Below are 21,940 nucleotides of genomic sequence, written 5' to 3'. Positions count from 1 at the left end.
AATTTAATTTTTGCGTAAATGCTCCAGTAGTTTTTGGTTCTAGACATATCGAGAAAAAGTGGCAGATGACGATATTAAAATACACGTACAGATGAGTGAAGACAAACTTGCCCACTTTTATCTTGGGTAATCACCCGTAATAGTTTTCTTTATAACCATACCGAATTAAATACAGTACTGTCTAATTGACCTAAAACAATTTTCATGGTGCAGTTACTTAAACGACTGTTAAACCTATTGATGATTAATCGTTGAATTGGGAGCGGACGACCTAATTTAGTCACATATCATTTTGATTTCAGATATAACCAAAGACTTAGAGAATGTTATCAAACAGGATACGTTTATTCTGTCCATCAAACACATCAAACCGAAGAAAAGGTCCAGAGGTGCGGTGGAGACTCTTTTTTCCGTCGATTTTCCTGGGGCTGAAAACAAATTTTCGTTGCTGTTAGATCGGAAAACTAAAAGAGGTGAGTCGAGTGTGTGTGTGTGTGTGTTATTATTAGCACTTTAAGATCATTATGCAATATTGTTTTAACGAGATCTAAAATAGATTGTCACCTGTGACGAATCCTTAAAAATGTTTACTAAAATGTCATTTGATTTAGTTTTTTAAGGGTTCAGTGAAATATTTGGATCCGTTGAAATCAACAAATCAACCGTTTTAAGCCAGTATTGAACTTAAACTGGAGTAAACAAAAAAATAGTACCGGATCGGCGTGACTGGAGTATACCTATACTTTTATCAGTCATTCTGTAAAAGAATTTCCACATTTTTATACTTTTAATCATTACATTTTAGTATTGATAACAACGGCAAAATTTAATCAGCGCAAACGTAAAGTGCAAGTAATTCAATTGGAAATATTCCTAATGTAAAATTATACACTTTATGTAGAAGGTCTGGCAACCTTGGTTTTATTCGAAAAGGCAGTTTATCCCAAAGATACGCTGGCGAATAGGCAGTAAAAAGGAACTTTATATTTGACAACACTTAAAAATTACTGACATAACAACTGAACTAACATAAAACATTCAAGGCTTACTAAAAAAGCTGTATCACCTCACATTGGGTATGTTCGGTTCACAACATCTCCCCCTTTTTAGTAGCCATAACACTTTGGAGGGTGTCGATCTCGTTGAGAGCGCCTGAGTCTGGGTTCAAGCTCTGCAAAGTTCTCTATAGGCTGTTTATTTTGATCTTGATTTCCGACTGTAACCAATGTGTCCGGAATGTTTTGAGATGGATTTTGGATAGGTGTTTGAGCAGGAACCGGAACTTGCGGACGAAACAAGGACGGGATCCTAAATGTGTCAAAAAGAACATTTAGATTATTGTCTTCAGTCATCTCTTCTAATTCCCGCTCTTTAGCTGAGAGTAAACGAAGTTGGTTGACGTGAAAACGCGAGACTCCGGTGGGTGTTCTGACATCGTAGAGGACTACTTTAACAGCTTCAGTAGTTCTACAGGTTCACGGTTGATCGCGAAGACGACGACAGTAGATTAAGTCGCCCACTTGAAACGTTTCGGACATTGCGAATCTATTGCTTCGTCTCTAACACAACTAGTTGTGGTTGGTAGAAGAAGGCTAAGGATGGTTCGTGGCATGCGTCCAAAGAATATTTCAGCAGGCGCCTTGCCATCAGGTGCTGATGAACAAGGTGTTGTACGGTAGCTGAATAGAAATTCTTGGATTCTTTCGCTCATTTCTCCTCCCTCCTTGAAGTTAATCAAACTGCGCTTAAAAGTTTCTACAAAACGTTCAGCTTGACCATTGGATTGAGAATGGTATGGTGGAGAAAATGTATGCTCAATTCCAAGTTTTTTACAAAATCTCTTAAACTGGGTGCCGTTGTCTGTGACCAGTAGTTCCGGAAGACCGAAACGAGCAATTATTGGTCGAAGGACATTAATGAGTGCAGTGTACGTGATTGGTGACATGGCCTGGATCTCTGGAAATTTGGAATAGCTGGCCACAATAATTATGTAGTAAAGTACGTTGATTGGGCCGGCGAAGTCCATATGCACTCGTTGCCAAAGCGCGGTAGGCTTAGGCCAAGACTGAAGCTTAATGATGTTTAATAGGATTTTTTGCTGCTTGAGCATAAGATGAACATTGTTTCACCAACTGCTCTATTTGAGAACCAAGGTTTGGCCAATAAACATAAGCTCTAGCCTTCTGCTTCATCCGGTGAATTGCTGGATGTCCATCATGAAGTGACTTTAGAATTCGCTTCTGGAGACGCTCTGGCACGACAACGCGGGACTTGCACATGATGCAATCCTTCAGAATCGTTAGGATTTCCATTTGAAGGCACGCTAAACGGTCTAGTTATAGCGAACGCGGTTGAGCGTATAAAGTTCTAAGAAGGTCCACTAGGTCCTTATAATTTCGACTGCCAATATCTTGGGGCTAGCATTTTTCTTTTAATTCACGATACGATGTGTCGGAGAGGGGTGTCAAAAACATCACAACGCGATCGGAGTCACTAACGCCAGGGTGATTCATCTTAACTGCAAACTCGAAACGCTCTAACCAGTTTTCGAAAACAGTTGAATCCTGGGTCTCGTCGTCGTAAGATGAGAATTTCTCAGGCATGACAGCACGAGGGGATCCGCTGCTACTTGATGGGTCGGTTAGTGTAGTCTGTTTCATTTGAGTAAGTAACGATGTCATTGCATCTTGTTGTACTCGAGCCTGGGTTGCTAACGCATTGAGCAGGTCAATACCACCCTGTATTTACGCACTACACGTATTTTTTTTTTAATTCCACGAATTGGAAAAATATCCCGTTTAGGTCAAAACTTGTCAATATATGTAGTAATTGTTAGTCCCCAATCTCGTGAAAAACGATAAGCGGGTTGATAAACGATATTAATTTGAGAACTTTAGCCCGTTATAGCGTCAAATGAAGGAACTTTGCATATAGGTGATTTGGCCTAGCCCTAGATCGTCTTATTTTTGGCCAAGAAATTTGTGCTTAAGGGTTGTACAGTCATTTACACCCTGGAAATATGAAAACTTTCCATGTTGCCTATCACCACAAATGCGATGTTACCAAGTTGTGCAATTTTTTCCTAAATTTCAAGAAATTCTTAAATAGTCACACCTTGCGATAATATATTTGACACTTAAAGTAGCACACATAGAAAATAAACTCATTTCTGCTTTATAGAAAGTTAATTAATTAATTTGCAACTTGTTTGTAGGGGCTACAGTGGTAGAAGAATTCTTGGTACATACTAATAAACGAATCGTTGCCAGAAAATTGAATTTTAGATCATCATTGACAATTTACTTACCTCGAAACTTTTTTATAAACAGTTATTGTACAAACACTGGAGGAGAGCAGAACCAGACAGCAACATTTCACTGTAGACGTCCTCCATGAGGATAGCATTATCAAGTCCTTAATATTGGCCGTAAATCAGTCTCAACCAACTGCCCATGCCAGTTTATATATCGATTGTGTCGCTTATGGTATGGTGGCCACTCCAAAATCTTTAAGAGACATGTATACCAGTATGAAAAGACCATTTTTAGAAGTGGTAAGTTATCATGTAAAAGATTCAGGAACTGAGTTAATTTAGTAAAGTAATAGTTCCATGAAAGGAAGTACTCCATGGATATAGATGGGCATAGAGATCTGCGTGGTGTGTTAAGCAGAAACGAATGCCCGTTGCCCATAGAGAAATCTTTAGATTTCGATTTGGCTGTAAGCAATTCCCTTAGAGATGATCCAAACATCCAAGCTCAAGAGCCTTACGGTGCTCCCGCTTATCCTCCTGATTACAGGGGAGACATTCCCTTGGTAACTACAATCACAGATGGTAAGATTTTTTTAAAAATGTCGCGAGAGTAGTGTAAACTGATTTACTTTCAGTTGGGATGATTGATGCTTTGAACAAATTGATTAAGGTGGTTAACCTGGAAGTGCAAAAATGCCAGCAGCAAGCTGAAGCTTTCGACAAGTTGCGACGAATCATCGAAGAGTGCGAATTGTGCAAAGAACGGCCTGAAATCAGACTGCCAACTTGTGCAACTCACAATCCTGGCTGTGCTCGTGAAGCTCGATGCTATGACACTCCCGAAGGACCACGTTGCGGACCTTGTCCTAAAGGCTATCTAGGTGATGGTAAGTAACGAGTAAGATAAGGATATGGATGGATAAGGATAAGGATTTTTTTTATTCATTATAAAAATCTCACCATTTAGAAACGAAACGACAGATTTTGATCCGGGTCATTTTTATACATTTGTGCGTAAATAAGAAAATTTGCTTCTGTCCGAAAAATTTATAAATTTCCAAATTGCCATCTCAATATGGTCAGAAATTTGCCAATTTGGAAAAAACTGTTTTTGGGGCACATATTTTAGGGTTTGATAGCTCCGCTAAAGGGCACTTTTCGACTAGAGTTTATATGACAGTTTGGAGTTTATTTTATATGTACTTTCCACCTTTCAATCAAGTATCCTCCTACAATCAATTTGGATCACCTTGTATGTATAGATCAGGAGTCATAACATGAGAAGGCAAGAAATGATAGTTGTTGTGCAACATCTGGTGACATCTGTACTCAACTCTATGAGGTAGAAAGTACAGATGGCGTTCCCAAATCTAGGAATAGCCCCATTAATGCCGCATCATTCGATACAACACCGATCTGATTGGTTGAAAATGGTAAAAATATAAATATAAAATAATATAAACAAAAAACAAAACCTCACCATTTTTAACCAATCAGATCGGTGTTTACCGAATGATGCGGAATTAATGGGGCTGTTCCTAGATTTGGGAACGCCATCTGTACTTTCTACCTCATAGAGTTGAGTACAGATGTCACCAGATGTTGCACAACAACTATCATTTCTGGCATCCAGTTGACTATACTGGAATGAAGACGGCTAGCGGGCTATCAATCGTATGCTTTGATTAATCTTCTATAGCCCCGTCGTTTTGCTAATGATGACTGACAGTAAAACTGATGTAACCAACAACCAACTTAATAAATATGATCATCATGAAAAATATAATAAAAACTGTATAAACATTATTTATTTGTTTGTTTTTAAAGGTTACACGTGTACTCCTGGTCAAACTTGCGAGGACCGTCCTTGCTTTCCTGGAGTAGAATGTAGAGACACTGCCAGGGGATACCAATGCGGGTCATGTCCTGGTGGTTACGAAGGAGATGGAGTGAACTGTAGACGTCGCAATCCATGCGAGTTCAATCCTTGTGCTCCAGGTACGCATGAACCTTATAGTCGCTATTAGTTTCTTCTTAGTGGGAGGAGTTTTTATTCTCAGGTAGATTTTTTAAGTAGAATTAACCATTTTTTGCACTTTATTTGTTTATGTGTAGATATTTTGATATGTATTTAAAATTTTTGTGAGCAAAAATGTGGGAGGTTTGGGTTCCTCAGTGGCTTAGCGCTAATACCACAGAGGTGCACGAGTTTAGACTGTTTTACATTTAAAGCCATGAATTTTGTCACTGTTATCTAGTAAACTATTTTATTAAAGTTTTCCGATTTAGTCTTGATGAAAGAGAGTAAATTGAGCAAGCAATAGTTACAGGTTGACAATAAAAAAATTACCTCTTGCAAAAACTCCATAAAATGTTTAATTTGCAACAAAACTCAAATTTATCGGCAAAGAATAATTAACAAATATTTTGACTATAACATACTCATAAGTCGGTTTCGAAGTGGCCTCCTTGCGCGTCTCGACAGAGTACCAAACGCTTCCGAAAATTCTTTGCCGCGCCACGCAACTCATCCGGCGACAATCGGTTCCATTCCCTACTCAGCGACTCCAAAGTTTTGTGACGTGTAGCACAGGTCCTGGTCTCCAAAATAGACCACGCACTGTAGTCCATCGGATTTAGATCTGGCGAGTAGGGTGGTCATTCCTTCGACGAAACGAAATCCGGAAAATGGATCCGGCACCATTCCTGAGTCGCTTTTGCTTTGTGGGCTGGAGCGGAGTCATGTTGGAACGTCCAATCTGCATCGCCAAAGTGCTGCTGAGCCCACGGAAGTACGACGGCATCAAGAATGTCACGGCGTTTCTGTTCCACGAAAACGAAGAGGGTCTTGCCGCTGGCGCAAATTCCGGCCCAAACCATAACTGCCGCGAGATTTTGGCAATGTTCAACGATGGGCGAAGTGTCCGGGGCCTTCACACACCAGCTGCTATCGTTCTCGTTATTGTGGGCTTGTTCAACGGTGAACAGCTTCTCATCTGAGAAGAGGATTTGGTTCCACAAGGAGTCGTTTGCATCTTTTAAGCCGTACGCGGTTGTTATATGTTATATATCGTCGGTGAGAAGTTGAACTTTTTGGAGCTTGTAAGACTTGAGATGTAGATCTTCTTTGGCTATTTGGCGGATTGATTCCCGCTTAATACCAGTCTCATGAGCGATTTTTTGCATGGAAACTTTCGGATTTCTCCTGACTCGTTCTCGGTCAACGGTGCGCTTTCTGCCACTTCCTGGACGGCGACCAGTATGGCCGAACTCTTCCAACCGCTTGATGGTTCGTCGGATGTTAGATTTGTCGATGCCGATAACGACAAAATTTTTTCTCTCTTGTTTGACATCTTAATAAAGTAGCTTAAAAATACTGTATAAAATTAAAACATAACTTATATGTAGTATTTTTAACGAAGAATCGAATAAAAATATCAAACACTTTCAAACTTAATAGACCTTCATGTCACATGTTCGTTACAATTTGGTTGTCATTTTTTTATTGTCACCCGGTATATACAAACTGTTTTCTAAATTCTAGGATTGCTACGCCACTGTGGTTGTTGTTTACTTTACATTTTTCTAACCTGCTAACAAACCCCAATATCCCGCATTTTTCTCTTTTTAATGCATGTAATCCGTGATCCGCTTCGCATCATGACTATTTCTGTATTCTAGGGTATTTTTTATCTGTAGTGAAATGTAGCCAGAAGCACTTCTGTACTTTTTAATCTAAATATAACAAATTTAAACTGAATAATCTTGTTTTATTTCCAAACAGGATGCGCGCCCGTGTGGAGAAGCCGGAATTCTCGAAGGGCTCGCAGATCGTTAGCCCGATTTTCGATAACCGGATAATATGGATACCTTAGGATGCAGATCATATGAGCTAACCGAGCGGTTATTAATTGCCATTTCTTAGTTTTCGCTTAATAACTGCTCATTAAAGTACAAAGTTAACACAAATGTTTGTATATACTAATCACAACATACTGATGTGGATATTTTGAAACTGGTTTATTGCCTTTACTGATATGGAGAGAGAAATACTGTAACTTAATTGACACAGAAATTTACCTTCAAAAATAGTTTTTGGCTATTAAATAGATACTTTTCTGTTTTTTTCCAATTTTAGGTTTATTTTTCTCCTAAGAGCCGGTACTTATTGAGAATAATTTTATTCCAAAGATAATAACTATAGACACTTTCATAGAAATTATCCTAAGAATAAATTTATCTGGAGGTGAAAGTACCGATCTTAAGATAATTAATTTAAGGCATTTCTTTATTCATATACAATGGGCAGTTTTGAAATTTCTACACCAGTGTAACCCATACACAATAACATTTTAATGTCAATCACTGCACGTTAGGATTCTGGCGTTTATTGATTTTTTATTGGCCGCATTCGTTTTCACGCTTCATGGAGCGAGCAGAGCGTTTTTGACGTCACGATGACGTAATTTGCGAAAACCATAATTTGACCAATTGTCAAATTACGTCATTGTGACGTCAAAAACGCTCTGCTTGCTCCATGGAGCTTGAAACGAATGCGGCTATTATCTTTTCATTAATCGGTCAGTAAATGCCAGATATAGAAATTAAGCTGGCACTACACTCAGAGTGTTAGTTTTATAAGTTACTTAATTTTTAAAGTTTAAATAAATGATTTTTTTTGTGTGTTCACTCGGATTCTTGATGCTTTACATACTTCTTAACATACATAGTTTCTAACCTTCAAAAGTTTTGAGGTTGCATCATAACATGCTCCAGTTGAGTTGATTATTTGTTATCTAATCCGGCTTGCTACTAGAGACAATGAAATTGAAACATACCTATATGTTTGTGAGCCCTGTTGTGTTGTGATTTCAATGATGTACGACAGTAACTAAACAACTCAGTGCCTTTTACTATCTACGTAAGCCGCATTAACAGAAGCATTCTCGGGATAATAAAATGAATCTGGAAAACTCAAACGTGATCAATTTCTCTCAACAGGAAAGCGGCGACACACGATATACAATCATCTTTAGTTTGTCAAGGTATAGGTAGCCAACTCATAAACCGTTAACGGTAAACCACACTGACCTCTCTTATGGTTATCGATTCATCTTTTAAAGATAATGAAAACTATAAGGGAACCGTTATTGACGATCATAACAATTATTGCTTCTCTGTAAATTGTATCAAACAAAATGAAATATGTAACGGTTTTGGATCCATTTCAATAAGTTGACGCAGAAAGCAAACATTCTATACTTACAGGAATATCTTGTATACCAACTAACGAAGACCCATATTACCGTTGCGCTGGCTGTCCAGCAGGATTTACAGGAGATGGTCAAAACTGTCATGATTTAGATGAGGTAAGTACTTTTTCACTTTACTAATCTTAGTGAAACATTTCAGGAAAAAGTAGTTTGTGGATTAATCAAATGAAACATACAAAATCAACAATAACATACAAAATTACCCATATATTTATCCGGGAATGATAATAATTAAAAATATAAGCCTAAAACAGTAATATATGCATTTGTCACATTAAACAGTTGTTATGGCTCGTATGTCGCCGGTTTATTAACAGGTATTATTTACTTTTTTAATCCACAAACCACATTATTTGCATCCGCGCTAAACTTATTTGGTTTTTAAACATTCTAGTGCGATTTGGTACATCCCTGTGACCCCAACGTGGAATGCACCAATCTTTCACCAGGCTACAGATGCGGACCGTGTCCGCCGGGATACAGCGGACGCGGCAGTCATGGTGTCGGTTTAGAAGAAGCGGCACGAAACAGGCAGAGATGCGATGATATAGATGAATGCGCTGATGCTCGAGTGTGTGGTCCAGACTCTCAATGCTTAAACACTCCTGTAGGTTTCCGGTTAAAGTTCTATTGTTGTGAAAACAATTTTTATCTGATAGGGCTCATACGAATGCCGGAGAATTGAAGGAATTTGTGGCGAAAATTTGCGTTGTCACCAAAACGCTAGATGCGAAAGTTTAGGTAAGCTATTTATCATTTTGATAAGCATTTTTAGTGATTTTAGTGATTTTTAGGCTGGGGTCAATACATATGCAAGTGCGTTACTGGTTATGCGGGTAATGGGGAGGAATGTGGACCGGATACTGACTTGGACAGCTGGCCTGATCAGCAACTTCGCTGCAGAGATCCACATTGCCGGCAAGACAACTGTCCGTACATTCCTAATTCTGGACAGGAAGACGCTGATGGTGATGGCATAGGAAACGTTTGCGATCCTGATCCAGATAATGACGGAGTGTACACTGATGTAAAATAGCCCTAACACATATTTGAATAAAGTGAGATAAGATGGTTTGTAGGATAACTGTCCTTTACATAAAAACGCTGACCAGTTGGACTCTGAGAGTGATCCTGATAAAGTTGGAGACGTTTGCGATAACTGTCCTTACGTGCCTAATAGAGATCAGGCGGATATTGACGGAGATGGTATGGGAGATGCATGTGATCCAGATATAGATAATGATGGTACGTTTTGGTTCGTTTATTTTTTAGGAACTTATTTAATGACTGACAGGGTCATTCATCTACCTACCATCAAACTATACCTAACAAATTTCGACAAGATATGGACACAATTTATGTTGTCTTAGAACTTCTTCTTGTGCCTTGTGCTTCGCCGCACGTTGGCGATTGTCTGTACTCTTCATACAATGTGCAGAGCGCCGCTTTCGGCTCTTCGAAATATGGTAGCTGCGTCGCTAATGTTACACCAGTCCCGTATGTTTCTCAGCCAGGAGTGTTGCTTTCTTCCCGGGCCTCGACGTCCCTCTATTTTTCCTTCTAGAATCAATTTAGGAATGTAATATTTGCCTCCTCTAAGGATATGGCCGAGGTAGGAATCTTTTCTTTCTTTATCGATGTTAAGCAGTTCTCGTTCGCAGCCTGCAGTTCTTAGAATTTTTTTCATTCGTGGCATGTGCTGTCCATGTCACGCGCAAGAGTCTTAGGAGAGTCCACATTTCGAACGCCTCGATGCGGTTTAGGGTTCTAACTTTGAGAGACCACGTGCCGTGTAGTAAGATGGGCCATATGTAGCACTTTATTACCCGTTGTCTAAGTGCTAGAGGGAGACTGCGAGCTAATAAGAAGTTTTTAAGTTTGAAAAATGGTGTTTTTGCATAATTCGTTCTTAGTTTAACTTCTTCATCGCAGTCCCATCGTTTGTTGATCGTGGCACCCAGATATTTAAGCCGTGATAGCCACTCTATATTTTTTCCATCGACGATCATGGGCTGGCGGCCTATTACCATGAGTTTGGTCTTGGTAGCATTGATTTTAAGACCAAAACGTTTGCCCATTAAATCCTCTATTCTATTCATCATTTCATGGAGATCCTTTAAAGTTGGTGCATATCGTATATTGTTTATTGGATATCCGTTACTCTTAATTTCTCTACTTTGTCCTTCCAGGGCCATTTGAAAGACCTTTTCCACGTATATATTAAAAAGTATAAAGTATTGGTGACAATATACAGCCCTGGCGGACTCCTTTGCGTACATTGAAGGTATCTGTTGTCACGTTTTTGTTAACTCTTATCTCCGCGATTTGGTTTCAATATAGTTCCTGTATGATTCTGATGTCCTTGGCGTTCATTCCTATCTCGAGCAGTCTATTTAGGATGATATCGTGTTTAACGTTGTCGAAGGCTTTCTGATAATCTATGAAGCATATACAAAGACGCCTTGGCGTTGGTCATAACCCTTCTGGATCAATAGTTTGATTGAAAACAAAGCCTCTCTCGTACCCAACTCCCTGATGAAGCCAAACTGTGTTTCTTCGCTCTTTTCTTCACACCTCGTGTATATTCGACCGTGTATGACTCGAAGAAAAACTTTCAGAACATGGCTCATTATAAGTCTGTAATCATTACAATCCTTTGGAGATGTTTTTTTGGGAATTGTTACAAAAGTTGCCAGTCGGTTGGAATTTTACCTGAATCGTATATTCGATTGTACAAACATGTGAGATGTTTTGAGTCAAATATTTTAAGAACTTGCATGCATGCACGTTGTCATGACCAGGACTTTTTTGGTCTTTCATTGCTTTCAGAGCATGCGGAACTTCAGACTCAAGAATTTCCGGGCCCGATCATTCTTCCCAATTGATAGGTTGTCTGGCTTTTCCTTGTCTTAGGACTACGTAATCGATATTGAGTTGCTTCGGAGAAGAGGTAATTGCAAGGATCTGGGAGACATGCAGCAACACTTAAACTTTAATAATCATTATATCAGCATGTTGTGAACAAGGTTTATAGTTATTTAGGCTTTTGGATTCGAAGCTTTAAAAACTTTGATAGAGTTTTTAAAACTTAGAGACAATTTTAATGTTATGCAATGTAAGAGTGCACTGATTCAGTTATATGGTGTCATGCCCAGGCATAATATTTTATTTTTTAAGAACTGCCTAAGTTGGTAGTCTTTCAGTATATCATACACTTTATACAGCAAGCTTCTGTGATTGACGGTGTCGTACGCAAAACTTAGATCGACGAGTGCCAAGCCTGTTATCTGTTTTTTTCTCGAATCCATCTTCGATGTGTTCCGTCAGTGCTAGTATTTGGCTGGTGCAAGACTTCCCAGGTCTAAAGCCGGCTTGCTGTGGAATGATTTTTGAGTCAACAATCCTCTCTAATCGTTGGAGGATTAGCCTTTCATATAGCTTGTATGGGTGATAAAGAAGCGATATGGGGTGGTAGCTTTTTGGAGACTCAGGGTCTTTTTCGGGTTTTAGTAATGCTACGACTTTCGATTTCCTCCATACTTTTGGGATCTGGAATGTAGCTCGGCAGGTATTAAAAAGTTTTAGAATCCAGTTCTTTACTATTGCTCCGAAGTTTTTGATTTGCTCTACACACATGTCGTCTTCTCCTGCTGCTTTGCTATTTTTCAGTGGGTTTATCTAGCTCTTTTTGGGAAAGGGCGTGTTAAAGTGGTTTTTCTCGGTTGTTGGAGACCGATTGATGCATTTTTTTGGCATTTTTTGTCCGATTTACCGTTGAGAAGCAGTTAGTGAGCTACTTGGTTAGCGGTTACTTTTGGCGGCGCTTTGTTTTGCTTTGGATCTCCATTTAGCTTTTTGATTAAGTTCCAAGCCATCTTGCTACTGTACGACATATCCATTCGCTCAAGTGTCTATCCACTTTTTATCTCGAGCCTCGCTCAGTGCTATCATGAGCGCATTACCGCAGGCTATATAGTTTCCTGGCTAAACGGGTCTTTGTTAAAAAGTTCTTCGTATTTGTTTAAAGACCCTTTAGAGGCCTCTGACAGCCCCGGTATAAAATGTTGTCTGCAGCCTCTTGGTATGTGCCGCTTTGATACATTTTGCAAGATTTGCAAAAAGGTTTGGTAGTGAAATAAAATCAACATACGGGATGACTAAAGTGATACTTGCACCTTAAAAGTTAAAAATATAATTACTTAATTATTCCCGGCGTACAAAAAATTTTGTTTGCGCCCGCATGTAAAAGTTGTGTTTTACGCCCTTGGTACAAAAATAACTATTGTGTCTTTGAGAACATGTTTATGTTCGATACGCGGCAAAGGTAATACGCCCCTAATCGTTTCACTAATATAGGTATGATACCAATCTTTATTTGTATCTTATAATTACTATTACGTACAGGTTTAAACAATGAGAATGATAACTGCCCTAGACACGTCAACTCTAACCAAAGAGACACGGATGGTGACGGAATAGGAGATGTTTGCGACAATTGTCCTAACATTTATAATCCGGGGCAAGAAGATGTAAACGCTAACAACTTGGGAGATGCTTGTGAAAGCCCTTATGATATTGACCGGTTTGTTGTATGTTTTTTCTTAGAGAGCATAGTCTGTTAAATGTTAATTAAAGTGATGGTGTTCCCGACGACATTGATAACTGCAAACACATAGCAAATCCGGATCAAGCAGACACAGACCGCGACAGAATAGGTGATTTGTGTGATCCTGATATAGATGAAGATGGAATTCCGAATGAACGAGACAATTGCGTGTACAGATACAATCCTGATCAGGCAGATCTTGATCGTTAGTCACGAGACACAAAAACAAGCAGAATCTTTAAAATGTTTTTCTAGGAGATGGAGTTGGTGATGCTTGCAGAAACGGTTCAGACGAGGACCCAGTCGGGGACCTCTACGACAACTGTCCCAATAACTCGCTTATCTACCGAACTGACTTCAGTAAATATCAAACGGTTGCTTTAGATCCAGTGGGCGAATCCCAGATAGATCCAAATTGGGAAATATACAATCACGGTGCAGAAATTGTTCAAACAATAAACAGCGACCCTGGTTTGGCAGTCGGGCATCACAAACTTTATGGAGTAGACTTTGAAGGGACTTTTTTTGTGGACACGGATATTGATGATGATTATGTAGGGTTTATTTTCAGGTTTGTACTTTCGTACTGTCTGTTAACACTGTTGAAGCAATAATTTTGTTTGCAGTTATCAAGACAACAAACGTTTTTACACGGTGATGTGGAAGAAAAACGCTCAAACTTACTGGCAACCGACGCCGTTCCGTGCAGTCGCAGAACCGGGCATACAAATTAAACTAGTTCATTCTGAAACAGGTCCAGGAACTTATTTGAGAAATGCTCTTTGGCACACTGGCGATACCAAAGGGCAAGTGAAACTGCTTTGGGTTGATCCTAGAAATGTCGGGTGGAAGGAAAGGACCTCGTATAGATGGTTTCTCATTCACCGACCTCATATCGGCCTTATCCGATTGAAAATATTTGAAGGAGAGAGTTTGGTCGCTGACTCTGGCAATATATTTGACAACAGTCTACAGGGTGGTCAACTTGGTGTGTTGTGCTTCTCGCAAGAACAAATCATTTGGTCTGATTTGGCTTATAGGTGTAACGGTAAGAATTCTATTTAATTGTTCCATTTAATTGTAAACTTGTCTGGTTTGTTCCAGAGAATCTTAGAGAAGAGGTGTATCAGGAGCTTCCGCATAGACTGAAGTCCAAAATCCACGTAGATAACACCATCTATCAAAACATTCAGGATCCTGATTTTAATTACTAGTAAAAGTAGGTAATTTTTTTACAAAAAACTGGTATTACTGCAATGAATGTCTTTTGTAGAAAAGCCTTTTACTAATCAAACGATTGTTAATTACCTCATAATTGTATACTCATAATAATATTTAAGAGAGCTTTTATCAATCCACTTAAGTTTGAGTTAACTTAAGGAACATGCATGTAGGTTATAAGAAAATGTTTACTATCATTTATGTACAATAAAATGTCATTATATTCTTGGAGTATTTAGTTGTGTTGGCCTTTTTAATGTATTACATCAGTGCAGTGGAAATACGAGAGCCTGGGTCTAGATATTACATATTGTTACGATTTTCCCGTGGGTTCACACAAAGTCAATTTAACTCAACAATTAATAAATTTATTTACACTTTAAAACACTCCGTACAATAATTAACACAGCTACTAAAAACACTACTACAATTCCACAATTATTCCACTATTTAAGCTTAACCGCGTTCCCAAATTCACTACTACACTACACTACTACTCTCTCTCGTCGACGCCGCTTCTTTTATATTCACAAACCACGTTCTAGAATGACCGCGAAACGCTTCGCGATTTGCTTCGAATCTTCCAGGTGGCGCCTCCTAACTGTGGCCTACTTTAATACGCGCCCGGCCAGATATTACGGCGCATCGGTTTCATCCTGACTCGAGTATAGTAGGCCCAAACCGTAACAATATCAAATCAAATCAAATCATTTATAGCTATATGTACGTACACACGTCAAAAAAATTACACTTACAAAAGCTATTCCACACAACAAATAGACATTCAGACTATTTACCGTCACATAAGATAAATCTTCATTAAAACAATCAGCTGTGCTGTGAGGCGCAAGCTGTAAAAGCAGTTTTTTTATATTCATCTTAAATTTAATAAAATTTAGGCTCCTGACGGAAAGTGGGAGTCTATTATACATTTTAACAGCCATAAACTCTGGTCTGTTTTGACACTTTCTCAAACGGCTAAAGATTGGCCTGATATTATCGCGACCTCTTGTTTCATATCCCTGCATACCTGTCTGAAGAGTAAACCTCTCTTCATTTCTTTTAACAAACTCTCCAAAATAAAAGCAGCTGGAAAAGTCAGAATATCCAGCTGCTCCACAAAGGCACACCTGCAATCCTCCCGGTAAGACAGAGCCGCTAGCAGCCTAACAGCCCTCCTCTGGAGTCCAAATATTTTTCCCGCACAAGCCGCTCCGCATAGTCGTCCAGCAGTAGCCTCCACATCAACATCCCAATGAAGACGAGGATCAAGGCTTATTCCTAAAAAATGTACCCTCCTCCGGTCTCCGCCATCCAAGTCCCTAAAGCCAAAAACCATTCCCTGCGATTTACCATCATGTTGGCCCGGAACCGCTGTTCAGCCCTCAGCTGCGCCTCCAACACACCCCGCTTCAGACCAAGAAGCTGAGTGCCCTGCAGTGAGATAGTGTCATCAGCAAAGAGGGTATACGAGTATGTTAATAAACATGGCTTTAAATAAACAAAGCCAGCAGCTTGTCGCTGCTTTATTATCATTTTTTGAACGTGAACGAGATCACGAAGGTCCTTTTATCCCTTTGGCTGCTGTGAGAGAAGTAAAACTAAAATTATTGCAATAGAGTATTTTTGTTTACTAACAGTATTTTTAGCGTGTAGCTGAAGCGCTTGGGCTTGGTGTTTCTACAATAAGTGCTATATCACGGAAAGTCAAGCAAGGCATTCCGTTAAGTTCACCAAAGAAAAGTCCAGGTAGGCCAAAGTCTATTAGGGACATTGCCAATATTGATGTCCCAGCTATTTGCAACTCCATATATGAGATGTATGAACAAAGTAAGTTGTTTTATTTATTTTGTCCACGACCAACCAATAATGTACTAATATTCAGCGTGTTGACAGAAGCTAAATGAAGGTCATATAGCGTCAGAGTGATTAATGAAGAGGAATAATGATCATTATTCCCTCTCGACCTAAAGGTGTTTGCACACCAAGCATAAAACATGGGATATGCGGTATTTCTTGCATGTAGACATCCACTTATGTCTTTGCAATTACTGCTAATTCAGAATACCATTTTCTTAACAAATACACCGCAATAACACAGTACAGGAGTTTGCCAAATCTTTAGGTAAATTCCATAATTTATATTTGAAATATTTTTCGTGTTTGACCGTCCTTAGTTCTGTGGTTTTTTAAGATGACATTGACAACGTCAGTGCCCTTGTGGTCGTAGGCGGCCAAGGACGGTAAACAGTAAAGGAGTGCTTAATCCCATAAGCCACCGCCCTCTGTACAAGAAAGTCAAGAAGGTGCATGCCAAAAATTCCAATATGGCCGAAATATGGGATTGACAGTTTGCATTTGTTTGTATTGTGGAAATTGAGTTTTTGGATGATTAAATTAATTTTTAAGGTTTAAAGTCAAGACTTGGGATTACTTGCCAAAGTAATTGTTGTTTATATGTTTATTGTTCTAGTGAAAGTGTAGTTTGTGTTCATTTTATTGTGTTATCACTATTGTTATTGTTCCTTCATTGTTCTATAATTTGTGGTTGGTTTTTTCACTTAAATTCTATTGCCTCTACAATATGCCGTCCACTGGTTGTTTGCCAAATTTCTAAAAGCAATTTGGTGAAAGGCCCAAAAGTGTCAGTTTTTTACTTTCCAAAAGACCCTGCTCGAACCCAACAGTGGTTGAAAGCTTTGAAGTGGAATGATTTTACTCCAACACAATACTCAGTGGTAAGTACAATATGCTTTCTCATTCAGTAAACTTATTGCCTCTTACATACATTGGTATGTGACTTATGTGAGTTACATTTTGAGGCCGCCTGCATTTTGAGAGCAACAAAGGTTTACTCTGAAGAAACAGGACAGCTTTTAGAAGTTCTATTGGCACATTTACATTTTAAAAGAAAGGTCTTGGTAATAATATAAAACCCATTTACCAGTTTTGCTTACCTAGATTCAAGGATTTCCAAATTTTCTTTGATTGAGCAGTTTTTACATTAGTTTGTTGTACTTTCCGAGACAAAGGGTTCTAACCAAACTTGCTTTGGCTGGACTTTATTGGATATAAAAAGCCATATCTATACATATTTGGATCAAGAATGAAGCGTTCTTTGATTTTTCACTCACAACTTCTAATCAACTACACGAAAAAATAAAAAAAAACATATTTTCTACTGCATCTCCATAGGTTTGTGTACAAAAAAAAATGCGATAACGCCGCCATTAAAAGTCACATTCTAGGCTTTCTTGTAAAGAAGGCGGTGCATAAGCGCAATCTTGCCGGTATCGGCTCGGGCCGGTGACGATTTTTACGTCACCATGGGTCTCTCGCGTTCGCGCGATTGTTTTGCGCGATGCGCGATTGCAGTCGATCATTCACGAGAAATATCCCTAAACCATATATGTACCTAGTACTTCTGCTGATGCACCCAATATTTCTGCTGACGCTAGTATTAAGTTTTATAAAGGCGATTGTAACGCTGCAACCGTAATCATTAAGACCGTGTCAAAGCTTCAGGCTGTTCGGCTTAATTGTTCACCATAATTTTAAGTTTTTAGTTTAGTAAACGTCCTATTTCAACAAATAAAGTCTTTTTTAAAAGTTACTTCGTCTGACTTCTCATTTAATTCACGAATATGATCTCGTACATAGCAGCTCGGGCGAATATTTAGCGTATTGTGCACCCGAAGGCCCACTGTGACGTCAGAATTCATTCGCCGCCGGGAAACAAAATCGGCCGATCGAGCAATCCTTGACTGTTTAATATCCTTGGTAGGCGGCAACCCTGGGGGTGCGTTCAGAAATAGGGCTGGTGTGCGCACCGTGGCCTTTGTCACATGCCACCATATAGTTATGTAAATAAATTGTTCACGTGATCCATTTTTTCCCAAATTCTGTCACGACTTGTACACCGACGGCCATTCTAAACGCGATCCTAAGGATTTCAATTTTAATTTGGTAATTTTATAAGAAATATTTGCTTTTTTCGCAGTAATTCTTGTTAAAAATGAGTTCGGATAGTGATACGGAACCAGGTTGCACTCCACCAGAAATTATACAGGCTGCCAAAACGACAAGTACAAATTTGCTACCAGAAAAATCGAAATCATCAAGTTTCATGGATTGGAGAAGTACTAAGCAGATTAATTCATTTTCTGAGAGAGTTTTATTGGTTTTTTTTTATAGTATCTGCAGTTTTATGTAATGCTTTCTTAGTTTATTAACATTAAGACCGAAACCCACTAGCAACACGCCACGCCACGTTACCCCTCTTTCTCATGTCTAGTGTCAAAAATGTGTGCGTATCTTTTCCATTTTATTTACCCATAAGTTGCTACTGTTGCTAGTTGCTAGTGGGTTTAAATATCGGAATTTGTGGTTGGTTTTCTACTTTAGCTATGGCCGCATTCGTTTTCAAGCTCCATGGAGCGAGCATACGCTTGCTGTCCAGACTAACGGCCACAATGCATGCATTATTGGAAATGTCAGTGTCACTAGTTTGATGTCAGTATTTAATTATGTATAGTTTTGATCTACGTAGTAAGTTTAGTGGTATAATTATTTAGACAGCAAGTGACTTACACCAATTTTTAATCACGAAAACAACAATTTTAATTACTAAAAGAAGAAAATCGCACAATAAAATCAAAGAACGCTTAGATGCTGTGTACGGTAATTCTTCTCCTTTTCAGTTTCAACGAGGTCGAACGTGCTCCGAAGAAGGTGAAGACTGTTGTCTCATGAGCTTGAACTGTGATGGCCACCATTTTCTGGGATTCACAAGGAGTGATCCACGTCGACTACCTGGAGGAGGGCAAAACGATCACAGAACTCTACTATGTCGAATTATTACACCGATTCGACGCCGAATTGCATATAAAACGGCGGCATTTGACGAAGAAAAAAGTGCTTTTCCACCATGACATCGCACCGGCTCACACAACCGCCGTCGTCATGACCAAATTGTTGGAATTAGCCTACGAACTGCTCCCCCATCCATTCTATTCTCCAGATTTGACCCTGTGCGACTACTTTTTGTTTCCAAACTTGAAAAAGTCAGTGGCAGGGCTGAAATTTGAGTCGAATGAGAGGTTTATCTCCGCCACGGAGTACTTCTTTTGCAGACCTCCCAAAAACGTTTTTTTCAAACGAGTTAAAGAAGTTGGAGAATCGCTGAGTTGTGTATCGAGCTAAAGTGTTGGAAGAGCCGACCAGCGGCCACAGAGTTTCAGAAGGTCAGAGTTAAACCACCACAATTCCTCACTTGATTTAGTTTTATTTAATTTTATTTTATTTTTATTTTTTAGTTAATATTAGTTTGCTCTAAACAACTTCAACACTTGTCATCACCTCTGGTCACCTTTTTGGTTGCCGGAACAAGTGTTGAAGCTGTTTGTTCGTTTTCCCTGGTGTTCTGCTGTTTTCTGCCTTAGGTACCTGTCACCAGTCTCTGGACTCCATTTCCTACCTGGAAATCAGCGGTGGCCACTACTGACTACTGGGAAGAGGATACTGGAGGTTCCAGGACCCAAACATCGCCTTTGACAACTGGTAAGGGCAGTCAGTTACGGTTTGGTACTGGGAAAACTTTTCCTGTTTTTTTTTTTAATTTCAAATTTAACTTTTTTTTTTCATTTGTTTTAAATTCAACTTCCATTTTGTTTTCTTTTATTTTAATTTAAATTCCTTCAATAATTTGTTTCGCGGCAACTTTTTGTAAATTTCGTAAAATTGTAAATATTGTAGTTTGTTTTTTTTATTTGTAATATACACGTGTACATATACAACTAACGGTTTGTTTGATTTCCTGCAAAATATCCAAGTGTGTTCATTTATAGCCAATTATGAACTCATGCAATTAATCCACGACCTTGAGCAATCTGATTTAAAAATGTTGAAATCTCATTAACGTGAGGTTTCAAAATTTTTGTAAAAGTTCTAGGTGCACAGCTTAACCCAAAAGGAAGACATGTGAATTCATAGGTAGTACCTTGAAATTTGAATCTAAGATATTTCCTATGATTTTTACGTATGGATACTAAAAAGTAAGCGTCTTTTAGATCGAGTGAAGCTAAATAACAGTCCCGATTTATCAATTTCGAGACTGTTTTATAATTTTCTAGTTTGAAGTGGCTGGTAAAAACAAATTCATTTAGTTGTTTTAGGTTTAATATCAACCTTTTGGATCCATCCGGTTTGTCACGGAGAAAAATGTTAGAAATAAACTGACTCTTACAAGGTAAAACCTTATTAATAGCACCCATTTTTAACAATTTTCCAAGCACTTGCCTGATATTGCAAATTTCCAGTTCTGACCATTTCGCCTCTTTAGGTACGGCTAATTGGTAAGGAACTGAAGAAAAAGGTATTTTAAGACCTTTGATGTATGATAAAATACTCTTATCAGAGGTGATTTTTTTCCACTCGGGTAAAAACTTACTCAGCCTGCCGGCAGTTTTACTGACCTCTAAGGTCTGGTTACGTTGAGCTTCATATGTTCCCGGGAGAACCGTCTCCTCGGCTGTGGAGCGGCTCGGTCCTGAGTCCTGCAATAATAAAACGCTCGGTTGTTTTGAGACCCTCGCGAATTTTGTCTGCTCTGAGGTAATCCGCTGCTGACTCAAAGAAGCAGCCTTGTTCGAAGTTTTAGAACTTGAAGGTTTAAAGTCATCACCCGACTTTAACAGGTTTTTGGATGATTTTATCCTCTCTTCCAGGTTATCTCCAAACAGCCACGCTGAGATTGACGACTGTTCTAGAGTTTCCTTTAGATATTTATTGATTGACGTCAAAATAAGTGAGTTGCTTAATACAAGTTCGATTTCCATCAGTTGGTTCACGCAATAATGCGGAGATGGATGCTCCGATGGTTGCTATTGCACCGCCCAATTGAGATTGAGAGGAAACCAATTTTGCTTCCCTCTTTACTTGGAATTCATTCAAAGCTATATCGTTGACCCTCAAGAACATAGGGCCAACTAGAAGGGTTATTTACAAGGACACAACAGTGGCACGGCTAGAAGAGCCCAGTGATTTGACCACAACAGCGCTCTTGACAACACAGAGAACAGACGAAGAAGTTGTAACGTTAGAAGACCACAAGTTGGACCACATTAGGGACAAGCGGTTCAAAAGGGAACTAGAGAGGCTACTAGTTGAGTATGAGGATGTGTTTTGCAAGTCACCAAAATATATGGGCAAAACACAACTTATAGAGCACAAAATAGAAGTGACAGAAGATAAACCAGTAAAATGCCGCCCTTATAGAGTCTCACAATCCGAGCGAGAAATCATTGACACACAAATACGAGAAATGCTCGATTGCGGGGTAATAAGACCGTGCCACTCGCCATGGGCGAGCCCCGTGGTACTGGTGAAAAAGAAAGATGGCACCACTAGGTTCTGCGTGGACTACAAAAGAACTATAAACCCGGTCACCAAAAAATCATGTTACCCAATACCACAAATCGAGGACATTCTCACATACATGGGAAATGCCAAGTACTTTACAACTCTGGACATGTTCTCGGGATACTGGCAGATACCTATAGAAGAGTCATCCAAGCAATACACGGCTTT

General features: G+C 39.1%; 1 protein-coding gene and 1 long non-coding RNA gene across 2 annotated transcripts in view; one reads left to right on the top strand and one right to left on the bottom strand.

The window, feature by feature from the left end:
* Window positions 1–14,587, top strand: part of LOC145729792 (cartilage oligomeric matrix protein-like) — a 35,425-nt gene extending 20,838 nt beyond the window's left edge. The window contains exons 3-17 of the mRNA XM_081980715.1: window positions 303–473; window positions 3,330–3,553; window positions 3,607–3,835; window positions 3,889–4,140; window positions 5,081–5,251; window positions 8,522–8,622; window positions 8,921–9,133; window positions 9,186–9,267; window positions 9,321–9,553; window positions 9,606–9,771; window positions 12,931–13,108; window positions 13,162–13,337; window positions 13,388–13,703; window positions 13,759–14,180; window positions 14,237–14,587. Of these exons, the coding sequence (XP_081836841.1) occupies window positions 303–473; window positions 3,330–3,553; window positions 3,607–3,835; window positions 3,889–4,140; window positions 5,081–5,251; window positions 8,522–8,622; window positions 8,921–9,133; window positions 9,186–9,267; window positions 9,321–9,553; window positions 9,606–9,771; window positions 12,931–13,108; window positions 13,162–13,337; window positions 13,388–13,703; window positions 13,759–14,180; window positions 14,237–14,346 (3,044 nt within the window). The 3' untranslated portion in view covers window positions 14,347–14,587. The remainder of the gene's footprint in view (window positions 1–302; window positions 474–3,329; window positions 3,554–3,606; window positions 3,836–3,888; window positions 4,141–5,080; window positions 5,252–8,521; window positions 8,623–8,920; window positions 9,134–9,185; window positions 9,268–9,320; window positions 9,554–9,605; window positions 9,772–12,930; window positions 13,109–13,161; window positions 13,338–13,387; window positions 13,704–13,758; window positions 14,181–14,236) is intronic.
* On the bottom strand, window positions 963–2,611 carry LOC145729797 (uncharacterized). The gene is made up of 2 exons (XR_014178467.1): window positions 2,441–2,611; window positions 963–2,410 (listed from the first exon to the last, which is right to left on the bottom strand). It is a non-coding gene; the product is annotated as an uncharacterized LOC145729797 (long non-coding RNA).
* Window positions 14,588–21,940: the final 7,353 nt, after the last annotated feature.

The sequence above is a fragment of the Ips typographus genome, linkage group LG5 (genome assembly GCF_016097725.1).
Source record: "Ips typographus isolate SLU linkage group LG5, UJ_Ityp_2.0, whole genome shotgun sequence".
Classification (NCBI taxonomy): Eukaryota; Metazoa; Arthropoda; class Insecta; order Coleoptera; family Curculionidae; genus Ips; species Ips typographus.
This window is presented reverse-complemented; position numbering and strand designations above follow the sequence as displayed.